This window comes from Lissotriton helveticus, chromosome 1_1 (assembly GCF_964261635.1).
Source record: "Lissotriton helveticus chromosome 1_1, aLisHel1.1, whole genome shotgun sequence".
Taxonomy (NCBI): Eukaryota; Metazoa; Chordata; class Amphibia; order Caudata; family Salamandridae; genus Lissotriton; species Lissotriton helveticus.
This window is the reverse complement of record NC_136057.1, coordinates 1,464,653,270-1,464,667,673: the sequence shown is the minus strand read 5'-3', so window position 1 is coordinate 1,464,667,673 and position 14,404 is coordinate 1,464,653,270. Positions and strand designations below refer to the sequence as shown.

General features: G+C 42.9%; 1 protein-coding gene across 13 annotated transcripts in view; it reads left to right on the top strand.

Moving 5' to 3' along the window:
* Positions 1-14,404, top strand: part of SLC39A5 (solute carrier family 39 member 5) — a 284,979-nt gene that overhangs the window by 211,427 nt on the left and 59,148 nt on the right. For all 13 annotated transcript variants that reach the window (XM_078686187.1, XM_078686198.1, XM_078686177.1 and 10 more), the window contains 2 exons: positions 2,489-2,658; positions 2,769-2,921. In XM_078686187.1, coding sequence (XP_078542313.1) covers positions 2,489-2,658; positions 2,769-2,921 — 323 coding nt within the window. The remainder of the gene's footprint in view (positions 1-2,488; positions 2,659-2,768; positions 2,922-14,404) is intronic.

The following is a 14,404-nucleotide window of genomic DNA, read 5'->3' as shown; positions in this document are numbered from 1 at the left end:
CAGGGAGGCATGGACTACGTCTGAGCTTAGGTGCTTTATTACTGAGGGGCTGTGTTTGGTGTTTTGGTGAGTAAGGTTAAAATGGGCTTTTATTTGGGAAGGATGTGGGTCGGTCTTAAGTAGTACATCTGCAATCTTCCATCTACTGGGAACAAAATAGCCTGTTGTAGAACTTGACTCTCTCAGGGTAGCGAGGCAGAGCAGTCAAGGCCTGCCTGCTCAGGGGATGAGGTGTGGGCTTGTACCCCAGTCTGTAGACTTGTAACAAATAACACCCAATTAATCCTTGTCCTACAAGGAAGGATTGAGTTTTCATTGCGTAGTTCTGCTCACTACCAATTCTGGAGGAGCTCCTGTGCAAGCTGAAGATGAAAAGAGAAGCATTCATTCCAAGATGCAGTAATACTGAGAAAATTAAGGTTACCAGTCGCGAAAGTTTGGAGAGTAGAGAACTTCAAAAATAATGACTTGTCAAAATGTAATTCTCCACCAAGCACTGCACATTTCTTTCAATGTAAAGCAATTTCATTCACAAAATAACTGACCTGGATGGGAAGCCCACTTCAAAACAGCGCTAGCGGTGTGGATTAGAAACTCATCTGCGGTACCTGTGAATCTCTTAATCCGCCTCTTAAATTTCAAATAAGTATATCCTGAGCCTGCCCACGTGAATTAATGACCAATGCTGTGCTTAATTAGGAAAAAAAAAAAAAAGTAAGTGCCAGGGCCCTCCTCAGATGCTCTCTGCAGCTTGCACCACTCACTGCCCCTGCCAGCGCTGCAAGTGACAGAACCAATACAAGTATTAACCCTGGCACTGCTAGACGTGTGGCAACTCAAACTATCACAGGCCACCCACAACTATAATAAAGGTAAGAGCAACAGATGTTATTCATTTTTAATCTAGATTGCCTTTTTAAATACTGCTGTACTTAACTCAAAATCTGACAGGCAGTGTCGCCATGTGGTGGACTGTCATTACAGCCTGTGCCGACAATTAAGTGCCGGCTGGCACTGAGCAACAGAGACCACCGACTCAAATTAAGCACTGGATCAAAGCTGACCAACCTCTGCAGCTTCTCCATATGCATACTATATAACGACACAGGCGTCCGAATGTCAGCAGACTCTTCCCATGGCGCCCGTTTCCATTGGTCGGGAAACCCCGAGCCCGAATTTCCAGTTTTACCTGTGCATGTGGCTTTATCAGGTTCTTGATACAAATACTGCTCTGTGTGCCTGGCGGTCCTGCTAATTACAAAAACCTTCACAGAAAACGGCAGACGTTTTCGTTTGGTTGTTTTCGTTTCTGCTGTGTTTTTGGAGAGAGGCACTTTTGCTTCCTGGGTGAGATTAAGGTTGGCGGTCCTTGTATTTGAAAGGAGTAGGTTGTCAACTTGAGGCGGATTGGCTGTGCCCTGAAATTGGTTTCAAGAACACGAAATTGGTTTCAAGAACTTGCAGGCAGCTGGGCCTCTCTTCAACTTCCGGGCCACGGAAGGGGAGCGAGCCGCAGTCCTCGTCTGCCCTGCCATTAACTCAGATGTACCATTTTTAGGTCGAGCCTATAGCAGCGCATGCGCTGCTTACTCGACATTTAGTAGCCCTCGGTAGTAGGTTCACCGCAGCAAAGACTTTTATGTTTCTAATTCGCAAGTAACTGTTTAATGACTTTACTTTTTCTTATATATGTTTGATGATACAAGGCTTTCACCAAGGACTGGCATACAATGGGAAGATTATGGGATTTTCTTGAGAGCTGCAGCCTAACTGAAACTGCCTTACCTGCGGGAGGGGTTCATCCTCTGGGTGCATCTGTGATTTGGGAGTGATACCTGCCCGTGGGTTCTGCAGGAGTAAAGCTTATATTACGGGGGCATGCTCTTAGTGGTGTTTATTTAAGACATATCAGTGTATCCAGGTGCAGGGGGACATGGCCTCATGTGTGGTTGATGGTCATTGGGCCAGAGCACTCTGGAAGCATTTGATGCATCATTTGTTACCTGACTGGTGTCCAGACTTTCTGAATCATGACCTCTTGATCCCTGGGACCTATGTAGTTCAAGATCTCTCCTGATGGCTTTCAGTCACCTAAACGCGGTGGACCAGGATCCTTGTCGTCCTTGCTTCTCACCATGGATGAATGCCTGGTTGAAGAGTTTTTTACAAACAGGATTCATGCTCCCTGTTAGAGGCTTGACGTCCTGCAACCAAGAGGAATGCAAGCCATTCTGAAGGCGCACTGATAATTTGTAAATCAACTGAATGACCTACCTCTCATGATCAGGACAGAAAACCTGGAGGAGAAAAAATGTCACCAGTCAGCAGGAGGCAAAAGATCAAGTGGTCCAGCTTGAATGGTGAGGTCATTGCTCCTCTCTAATCAGATGACATCTTCAGAGTGGATGTTGTTCGACCAGCTCAGCATGGTATTTCTTTGTCCGTGAGGTCTAATGACTGAAAATGTTTGTCTCCATTTGTCTTGCAGTGGTTGGTTTTGGCTTTTTGGCCATTACCATCATCAGTTTGCCATCCCTGTTGGCCATTCTTCTTGTGCCCTTCCTGAGGCGCAGCGTTTTCCGCTTCTTGCTAGCGTTCCTGGTGGCGCTGGCTGTAGGTACTTTGTGTGGTGACGCGTTGCTCCATCTCCTGCCTCATGTGAGTATCTACTTAGCTTTTGTTGCCCACAGTATGTCTGACCGCTACTCTATTTGTCTTCACTGAGTGCAGATGTGAAGCTAGACCTGATTATGCTTTGTGTGTTATAGGCGCAAGGAACGCATCACAAGGTGGTTAGGCCACGACAAGTGGAAGCCCCAGAAGACAGCATTTTGAAGGGGCTTTGTGTTATGGCTGGGATTTACCTGCTGTTCCTCATTGAGAATATTCTGGGACTGATGAAGCGGAGACCAAAGAAAAAGGTAACACCCGCCTGAGGTAATGAGGCATATGGGAGAAGTCTAGTTTTCAAGTTGTTGAAGTACCAAAAAATGTTGTGAATAATACCTTTCTGGTTATGAAAGCAAGAGGTAAACTACAACTGTGCAATGTGCTGCGCTACAATTGCAGGATTCGGACAATAGTCCTAACATGCTAGACATCATGGTAGGAGGTCCACTATTAGTACACAAAGCGTTGTGGAATGAACGACAACAGGTGCACAATGAAATAACACTAAGGACAGTTATTAGACAGTATTTTCAAAAGATGCCAATTATGAGGGAAGGAGTTGGACTCTAACTGCAGAAGTTGTTGAGGTGGGCCACAACTGTACAACAGCCTGAGCTTAAGGCGGCAAGTGGACCATAGTTGAACGAGGCACTCTCACTAGGGTATTGGAGTTATGTTTGTTGTTTCAGGCAGTGGTAATAAACCCTATGACCCATGAAGACCAGGCAGCATGGACTCTAAAGTAAGAGGCATGCAGATGTGAAAGAGCCTGCTCTAGGAGTGTTGTGGTAGGCTATGAAAGTCAGTTTATTTTCTAAAACCTCAGTTGAATGTGACTTGCCTCAAGGATGAGCCCTTTGCCTGGAAATTGACCATTAAGGAAACCTGACAATAACAAAGTCAACACATACTTAGTTTAATGTAGGTGTGGGAATACCAATCCGGTTTTATTTGCGAAATCCAGATTTTATGCGCAGTCAATTTGGGCATTTTATGGATTCCCCACCCCCCCTTAATCTCCATATAAAGTTGCCAATTACACTAGGATGCTTGGAAGCAGCTTGAAGGATTCTATACCTCCGAAGGCTCTGGAGTTGTCTTTCCGAATCTGGCCCCACACACAACACATATATTTGACATTTAAACACTGTGGTGTGTTGTATATGTTAAATTGTTATGTTATTTGGATTGGTAAAGCACAACTTTTTATCCGTAGTTTATCCAGGCACAGGAGCAGGTGTGTAGGTCGTCTGTCAGGTGTTAGTTGATGAGCCAGGTCTTCAGCTTCTTGCGGAATTACGGAAGCAAGGAAGAGACCCTTGTGTGTAGAGGGAGTTTGTTCCAAGTTTTGGGTGCGAGGTAGGAGAAGGCTAGACCTCATGTTCTGCTTTTGCGTATACGAGAGGTGTGTGTGGGAGAGAGTCTGGTGGGATGGTGGAAGTGGTGACTGCAGTTGAGGTAAGCCTGACCAATGTTGTGCAATATCTTGTATGCCGATGTATGACATTACAACGCATGCTTTTACATCGCATGCTTTTACAACGTGAGTTTTACAACGCATACCATTACAACGCATAGTGCTTTGGGGCGCTGGATAGTGAATAGTTTAATTTACTATTCCAACTCCAGTCCCCGTGGATAGTAGGGAAGGTGTTGGACAGTAAATTAAACCTATTCCCTATCCTAGAGCGCCCCCCAGCGCAATGCGTTGTAATGGTTTGCATTGTAAAAGTTGCGTCGTAAAGGCACTGCGTGTGAAAAGTGGCGTTGTAAAGGTTGTTTCCCCTTGTATGCACGTGTGAGGAGGTTAAATTGCCAGCTGGTGGAGTTCTCTGAAGTGTGTTGTGATGTGGGTGCACCATAGGAGCTCCAAACGTAGGTGTTCTGGATGTACTGAAGTCGGTGGAGGAGGTGGTTGGGGATGCTGGCATAGACTGTGTTGCCGTAGTGTAGTGTACTGGTGATTAGGGCTTGAGTGACGGTACGCCTGGTGCTCTTGGGGATTCATTTGAAGATTTTTCAGAGGATTAGAAGCATGTGGAAGCAGGAGGAGCTGACTGCGTTCACCTAGGAGGCTATGTTGAGTTTTCATCGTCTCAGATGATTCCCAAATTTCGCGCCTGTTTAGTGTGTTGAACCAGGCTCTAATATCCACCAGGTGGAGTCCTAGGAAGAGCTCCTGTTCCAGAAGATCAGCACTTTTGTCTTGTCTGAGAAGAGTTTCAAGCAATTGGTTTTCCTCCATTTTTGCTAAGCAGATCATGCATTTGGTGTAGTCTGATCTGGTTGCTGGGGACTTGTCTGTCATTGAGAGGATGAGCTGATGGAGATGCTGTGAGATCGTATTATGTCGGCAAGTGGTGTCTTGTAAATGTTGAAAGGGTGGGACTCGGGGATGATTCTTGAGGGACACCGCAGATCAAGTCCTTGGGCTCTGATATGTAAGGAGGCAGTCAGACTTGCTGTGTTCTCCCTGTGAGGAATGCGGATATCTATTCGAGGACTGGACCTTGGATGCCTTTTGTGTGTAGTGTTTTGATGAGGCTGGAGTGTGACCTGATATTGAATGCAGCTGAGCGGTCCAGCAGTATGAGGGTGGTGGTTTCTCCTTGGTCCAGATCTCATCTGTGGTGGTGATGAGTGCTGTCTTTGTATGTAATGTGGTTGCTCCAAATGCCAGATTGGGAGTCGTCAAGGAGATTGTGGATTTCTAGGTGGGCGGTGAGTTGTTGGTTGATTCCCTTCACTATCACCTTCTCTGGTTATAGTTGATCCACAGTGGAATAGTGCAAGTGCCTGTACACCTGTTAAGGTTTTGGCAGTAGTTGCTCGGCTCATTGGGGGTCTGACAATGTTTTTTGGAGGAGGGCAGTGACTGCACCATGCTCCCAGTCCTCGGGGGAAGTTGCGCACTTGGAGGAGTTGATGTGAGTGAGGATAAGCTGATCACAGGTCCTTCTCGGTTGAAGATAGGATGTGGACATGGGTCTGTGGGAGCCCCAGAGTGGACGTTTTTCTTGACTGAAGTGGTATCTTCCTTAGTTAGTGTTCTCCAGTTGGTTAGGTGTCTGTCCAAAAGGTTTTCTTTAAGTTATTGTATATCTTCAACAGCAAAATTGAAAAGAGGTCTGAGAGGTAACTACAGAGTTCCTAGGATGAGTTGATGGAGTTGGCTGAGGCTTCTGGGGTGATGAATCCCTTGCTGATAGCAAAAATCTCTTTGCCATTGTTGGCACTGGCTTCGATCCATGAGGTTTCATCTTTTGGTATCTCTCAGGAGGTGGTGGTAGTGCCTGAAGGTGGCCTTGTTGGTTGATCTGGTGTTGGCGTTGTGATTGAGACTTCATTTCCTTTCCAACTGTTTGCAGTATCTTTTGGAGTCCTGGAGTTCATCATGCACCAGGAGGCCTGTTTGTTGGTTCTGCTGTGTTTGAGTTTTGATGGGTACCAGAGCATCAGCACAGTTGGAGATATACTGGTTAACGTTGGTGATGTCCTTGGCAAGGTTGTTGATAGTGTTGGGTTGGTCCGTTTCGAGTGTGCTGCGCAAGTCCGTTTTGGTTATTCTGTTCGAATTCAGGTTGAATTTGGTTGATTGTGATGGGAGCTTTGGCTTGTTGCATTGAGATTTTGAAATGGAGTGACCGCTGATGCTGTTGACGGAGGGGAAGATTGCCTCTAAAGTGTGTCCTGCATTATGTAAGGGGTCCATGACGAGTTGGGTAAGTCTTATCTTCTGTAAACTTTCAAGGAGTGGATGAGTTGTCAGAAGGGTCTTCCAGATGTATGTGTATGTATGTATGTATGTGTATGTATGTATATGTATGTATGTGTATATATGTGTATATATATATGTGTATATGTATATGTGTGTGTATGTATATGTGTATATATATATATATATATATCCTGCTGGCGGTCCCCAGTAGGTAGTTATAGTTCGGACCTATTTTCCATAGAAAATCTGCAACATTCTATTTGGAATAACTTTGGCGCCGGTTGACGAATCTTCACGAAATTTTCAAAACTTAGTCAGCTCCGGTCCGCTCCTATCCTTAAAGTTTCACGGTGATTCGCCAAGTGGGGGCCGAGAAAAAAGGGGGTCCCAAAATGCATTTTCCCAATGCAATTTCCCATAGGACCTTTAGCCACAGCTACAGCCCGAACTGCTGAACGGAATTACGCCAAATTTGGCAAAGATGTAGTCCTTGGTTCAGACTTGTGCCTGTTGCTTAAATGGTGTCAATCTGTTCAGTAGTTCCTGAGAAAATGACAGTTAAATGCATTTATATATCTAGGGGCGCGGAGGATTCGCGGACTCTCAGTGGACCGTGAGTGTATAGTAAGTGCACTCTTCCGATCACGCGCTGAATGCTAATTGGCTGTCAAGCGGTTGTCAACATTCGAAACCAAGAACTGTTGGCAGCCATTTTGTGCCTCGGTAGAAGCGAGGCTGAAGAAGTCAGTGGAATATGTGTGCAAAACGTAGAAAGGGGGCAGGGTAGAAATACTTTTACCCTCTAGACCTGCTTAGGGGGTCCCAGAAGGACCCCCAGGGCCCACAATTTTTTTGTTTTAAAGGACTCAGCAGGTGCGTGGACTCTGCCGTAAAAAAAATAAATAAAAATAAAACAGAGCTTTTTTTATAATTATCCCCCGGGGGAGGCTAAATACCGGGGGCAAAATTATAAAATTTCATGGGAGGCCCAGAGGGGCCCCACAGCCCCGGGGATTGTCACCTCCCGGGCTAAAAAAAAAAAAATGGTGGGGAGAGGGGTCCAAGGTCTCCAAAGCCGCGGGGACCACCACCCCCGGGGCTTTATGTATTGTGGGAGGGGGACTGCGTGGCCCCCCTCCTGGAGCACTCGAGGGGCATGTGCCCCCTCCCCCGGAGCTACAGATAAAAAATGGTTGGGGGGGGGCTGCAAGGTCTCCAAAGCCCCAGGGACCACCACTCCCCGGGGCTTTATGTATTGTGGGAGGGCCGCATCCTGCAGTGTCCTGGGGTGTCCATCCCGCCCTCCCATAGCAAGGAAATCTGTTCTCTCTTTCAAAATCTAAATCAGACTGCTTTTTCAGATGGGGAGCTGCATGTTAGTAGCTCCCCATGTGGAAAAACAATGCCGGCTCCCAAGCGCGTAGACGTTGTGCACCAAAGGGTGCTTGAGTCGCGCACCCTACAGATTATGAGTCGTGCATTCAGCGCCTGCACACCAGGGGGCCGCACTGAGCACCGCGCTGGGTGGCAACTTCTAATTTTACCGTAAAAAAATTGCCCCTATCAGTAATTTCTAATATTCCCGGGGACCCTGTCCCCCGGGGCTTACATAAAATGCTGGGGAACGTAGGGGGAGCCAAAATGCCCCCACCGTCCCAGCCGGCTCCCCGCATCCTTCGGGAGCCGGCATTGCTTTTCCACATGGGGAGATGCTAACTTGCATGTGGAAAAGTTATCTGGTTCGGATTTTGAAAGTGAGAACAGATTTCACTGCTCTGTCTTTCAAAATGCAAACCAAGTTTGCTATGGGAGGGCGGGAGCCGCGAGACTCCCGCCCTCTCATAGCAAACAGCAGTGTCCCCGGGGTAGGCACCCCGGTACACTGCAGAAGCCGGCCCTGGGGGGTGAAGGTACCCAGGGCCCTTGAGGGCTCCAGTCAGAGGACCACGCAGCCTCCCTCCCACAATACACAAAGCCCCGGGGGTGGTGGTTCCCGCGGCTTGAGGGGGCAGTTGAGGCCCTTTCACTTCCAATTTTGCAGGGGGGGCATTGGAGCCCACTCCAACCATTTATTTGATAGCTCTGGGTGGTGGCTCTCACTGTTGCATAGCAAACAGCAATGTTGAGAAAATCTTCAGGTAAGATAACAAAGGATTTCGAAGTCCATATTTGGCGTTTTTGTTGTAGGTTGCAGCCGTTAAAGCGGCGACAATTTTAACTCCGTCTTTGTTAATATGCCACTAAGTTTTGTAATGTCGACAATCTCGTCTCCCATTTAAATAGGCACGGAGTATTTATTGAAGTGCATTGTGAATCATGAAGCAACACTGTCTAATTGTGATCGATAAAGAATTGAAAGAGTTGTGTACTTCTTTTGCTCGTAATGTGCATAGGGGCAGATTTACAAGTTCATTGTGTTACGGTTGCATCATTTTTGAGAAGGGAAAAGTGACACAAAAGTGGCTCAAGGGGCTTGTGAATCTGCTACACGGTGTTTTGTCTTACTTTGCTTTCCTTTCTGTCATGTAGAGGATCCTGGGTAAATATAACGGTTTCTGTAAAGCCAGTACCTTTCAACCCTACCCCCAAACTGCTTACTGCCTGTTACCATAGTAACAGTTCATGGAACACTTAAGTGAGCATAGAGGTTAGAAGTCCACCACACTATGTTGCTGGAGTTTTAAAAGTTTTCCATAGGAACCGTTAGTCATAGAAGAAGTCAGTGGAAAATATAATAAAAATAATAGCGGGGTTCGCTGGGGCCCCCACAGTCCTGGGACTTCACTTATGTTGGGAGGGGGTTGCAGTAGGCTGTGTAAATTATATTGGGAAAAGAACAATGCGACTTATTGCGGCTCTTCTTTAATATAATGTGGAATAATGTTTATTTATTAGGCAGTGTTCACTTTTGTTGCGGATAGAGTCACTTTGTTACAGGAAATTTATTAATATGTAGGACGGCGAGTTCTGTATGTATGCGTGGATCAAATTTAACGTTTAATTGGCTAAGGTGTTCCAACAACAAGCTTAATGTTCATTGGGTGCGAACTATTGAAAGTAGAAGTGTTTTCTGCAATTCACTTCTGCTCCGGAGAGTAGCAAGGACATCTAATTGGCTTACATGTTGTAAGGAGGACTTTCCTGAGCTTTATGTTGGTTGGTTGCGAACTATTGAAAGTAGAAGTGTTGCCAGCCATTCACTTCCGCTCTTCGGAGTAGGAGGGACATCTGATTTGCTGATGTGCTCCAAAGAGGACTTTCCCAAGCTTAATGTTGATCGGCTGTAAACTGTTGAAAGTAGAAGTGTTGTCAGCGATTCCTTCCCTCTTCGCGGAGTATTAGGGAATTACATTGGGTAACGTGTTCCAAGCTGGACCGTACAAAGCTTAATATTCATTGGCTATGAAGCATTAAAAGTAGAGGTTTTGACAGTCATTCCTTCCTCCTCTGCGGAACAACATGGACATTTTATTGGCTAAAGTGTTTCGAGCACAAGTTTGCTCCTTATTGGGTGGGAACGGTTCACTGTTGTCAGTGATTTTGTGACGCACTTCCAAAGGAGTATGGAAAAAAGTAGTAGAGAGGAGGTTAGGAACACTAATAAATCTGTACAGTGGTCACAAGGTGGTGGACAGGGCTTATGAAGGTAAAAATTGTTTTTATATGTTTTTTGAAGGGCCATTTATATAATTGCCGTGTGGTGTACAAATCACGGCGGACAAATGACAGTGTCTTGCGGTGGTTTTTTAATCAAGTTTGCGAGTGGGATACTTCCCAGGAGCACTATTTTCTTATAATGTGGTGTTTACTTTTCTGATGGGGAGGTGTGGTTGCGCAGCAACAATTTCAGTCTAGGTTTGAAACAGTTTTTATTTAGCAAATACAAATAAACTTTCTTCAGAAACTGATGCTGTATATATGAAAGGGGTGACAATTAAAAATGCAATTTCATAAAATATCAGTTAAGCGTGGCCTTACCCTCCTTTATTCTGCTATAGTTTGTAAAAGTGTTGCCCCATATTCTTGATAATGTAAGAGGGCATCAGTTACTTTTAGATAAAGTAGAATAGAAGTACTACAACAAACACTCCCACACTACATTATCTGAGGTCAGGAGAAGTAAAAAACAGTTAAATACAAGTGACTTCATATTACAAAGAAATGTATGCATTCTTATTTTTCAAATTTGTATTCTGTAGAATTCAGGAACGTTCTGTAGGAGTGCTTAGAGGTCGCACACTGCTCCGATAATAAATCACATACTCACTTAAGAATATATAGGATAGTACTATTATAATGTACATAACTGGTCCTATATATTCATTAGGGAGAAGGTGAATAGGAACCGCAAATGAGAAGAATAGAAATTATAAAATAACATTCAGAAATATAGGGCTTATCAAATATTTAAAGTAACAAAGTATGTATGAAAGCTATATTTTTTATTCTGCAATTTCATAAAATATGCTCCCTGAAAAAGATATCTGATCAAGTACGTTCTAATGTTTGTAAGCTGTATTACAGATGGCGCCGAAATATCTCCTATTCCTCTTCTGTAACAATAGGACAATCTATTACAATATAACGATTGATACAGTAAAAAGAAAAAGAAAAATATCTATTTAACAGAACATCCATAACGAAATACTTTCGAGCGGTAATTATTTTATGAGCTTCTTTTCTCCGGAAGGTCAAAAAGTTTGATCTTCTTGGCGACGGGTCCTAAACTCCTCTGAGATCATGACTGTAAAAAATATAATATATATATTCACAGTATATGATCAAAAGGGGGGAACAGAATAAAAACCAGAAGCTGGTGACGTTGCTTATATATCTTTACTCTTTGTGACGACGGGTCATGAACTCCACTGAGATTAGCATAACTGTTAATATTATAATATACATATTAACAGTATATAATCCCTAGGGGAAAACACACTAACAACTGGAAGGTGGTGACGTTGATTGTAAATGTTTAGGGTTTGCGCCGACTGGTCACCAACACCTCAGAAGCGAAGTACAGTGTCAATATTATAATATAGAAAGTCACATAAGCTGAAAGGAGCCAGAAAAGGAGCAATGTTTGTTGTAATCTATCTACTATGCCATAATGAAACAATTTACAACTCCAGAATATGTTTGTTGATGCAAAACAAGAATCCGATGCTAGAAAAGTGAACCTGCATCACAGATTGGCGACACAGAAATAACTCGCGAAAACGAAACTAATCGCACAATAGGTGTGGTTTATATAGTTTTTGGTTGTTTAGTAGTCTATGGAAGGAAGATTCGGATCCGCCTATGTAGTTGTCACGTTTTTCAGTTTACACGTGCTCACGTTTTAACTATTTTACTTGTGCATGTTTTAGGAAAAGTTACAAACTGTGAAGCTGTAAAGGTTTTGATTTCCATAGTAACACGTATAAGGTCCTTATTATCTACATACGTTGGAGAGTTTAAAAAGTGTTTCCCGGTAAACTGTGTCCTCTGCATTCTCATGATTAAAAACATCCAAATAGAAGATATAAAAATAAATTGTTTACAATAGAAGGAAATAAAAGTATTAATATTTGTTATCACTATGCTTTTTAATAAACAAAATGCCAGCATTTGTAAAGCGTAAAGCTACCCCCGGAAAGATGTGCCGGTGCTTGGGGCGTTGGGAAGATTAAACAAGGTGTTACCTACAGTGAGATAGTTGTGGGCTGAGATGCTGATGGACTTTGGAATCGAAGTGTGAACGCTGTTCTTGAAAGTCAGGTATTATAGGTGCTGCGTCATACTTTTACCACACTTACATGTTAATTACTGCTAATTAAGTTGAAAATACTCTTAAATTATAAGTAGGGCTCCTTGATTTATATTTTTAATGATTTTTACAGATAAATACAGACAGAAAAGTAATTATTTTCCTCTCTGTATTTATTTTAAAGTGTGGATAAATACGGAAATTGGGTTATTTTTTGAGCATTTGTAAATGCTGTCAATGATGAGAAGTAGGCCAATAGGTCTGTCGTTCTAAAAGTAAAAGGGTAAAAACAATAAAATACTTTTAGTAAAGAGCCTTAAAGAGCAATATATATCCTTCTATAAGAAAACGTGCACATTTTAATATATAGGTTGTGTATAGTTTATCATCTAAGAGTGTTTACATGAGTGAAAACGGTCAGTCTTTCAGCCATGAGTGCATATTTATCAGTAAAATAAATGTGGAAATATACTAATTTCAGATTCATTTTTTTACAAAACCCGAAATATATATGGGTAAATACACATACAATTATTAAAAAAAATATATGGATAAATAAAATGGAAATGTCCCAAAAATAAATACCATAAAACCAGGAGGTATAATTATAAGTTATAAAACACTAATGTTAAGTTTGTTTTTACTATAAAAAGTATACACGTTTTTAAATTTTACTTAACAAACACTATAGGTTATAGGGATATTGTAGTTGGAAATTAGCATTTAAAGGTAATAGGGATATTGTAGTTGGAAATTAGCATTTAAAAAACCTTTGAAATTCACTGAAAAAAACATAGGTTTCAGGTAGGTTATAGATAGGAATTATCATTTAAAAAAACCTTAGAAATTCACTGACAAAAACATAGGTTTCAGGCAGGTTATAGTTAGGATTTATCGCTGCTGAAGACAAACCGGCTAAGATGACGTTGAACGCCCACTGCGGCAAGATTTAAAACCACGCTGCTAGTGCAACGTCATCTTAGCCTGTAGAGTTCCCTCTGTGCCCAGTCAGTGAGAAAGAGAAAGGCTTCTCGAAACACGTATGGCACAACATTGCACATGAACTATGTAACTGCGGGAGCTGCTGTGTTTGTCTTCAGCAGGCTGTCAATAAAGAAATCGTTTCAGCACGCAACGTGAGGCTTTTCAATTGTTTGGTGCTTGCATATGGAATATTGATTGGCCTGCCACGGTCACGGAAAGCCCCTTCGTGATCCAAGCGAGTCCGTATCACCGATGAAAGTAAGTGGTGTATACAGAGTTAATTGTTACTGTTTGCAGCATTTACAGAAGGCTGAATACTTACACTGCGAGTTGCCTGCAAACCTACTAAAGGATTATTTGAATTGAGGAACATTTTAACAGGCTCCCACGAAGGGTTTAAACTTTAAAACTGCAACTACCAAGATGCACTGAAACCACGCCCACTGTGGCAAGATTTAAAACCACGCTGCTAGTGCAACGTCATCTTAGCCTGTGGAGTTCCCTCTGTGCCCAGCCAGTGAGAAAGAGAAAGGCTTCTCGAAACGCGTATGGCGCAACATTGCACATGAACTATGTAACTGCGGGAGCTGCCGTGTTTGTCTTCAGCAGGCTGTCAATAAAGAAATCGTTTCAGCACGCAACGTGAAGCTTTCCAATTGTTTGGTGCTTGCATATGGAATATATCTCATCTGTTTCTGTACTTTCAATTTTCCACATATTGCTAGTAGACAGCTCACATTGTGGGTACTGCCTTAAAACTTTGAAAATAATACTAATCAATTATTAGTTCTAATAATAAATACTTTGAAAAAGGAAGACTTCCCAAATAGTTTGTTCCTAAAAAATATTTAAGTACAGATAGCATGAAAGGTTTAAGGGATAAGATTATGGGAGTTAGGGAGTAAGGGTTATGGGATTAGGATCTCAATAAGATTCTAGATTAGGGGTTAAGCATAGAGGGTTTGGACTGTAGGTATTTGGGGAGAAGGACTGGGTTATGGGTAAAGGAGTTAGGAGTATGAAGTTAGGGTTTAAGAGTTAAGGCTCTGAGATAGCGGTCTGATGGGTAAGGGGGGTAATGGTTCAGTGTTATAGAGTTAATGGTTTAGAGGTTTCGCATATGGGATTAAGGTTGTAAAATTGAGGGTATGTTGTATATAACTTTAGTTATAAATGTTAAGGTTTGGGGTATAGGTTTAAGAGAACGGTAATGGGCTAAACACCATGATTACAGTTACATCATGCTTACAAATATGTTGTGTGTTGATGATTGGCAGCTATTT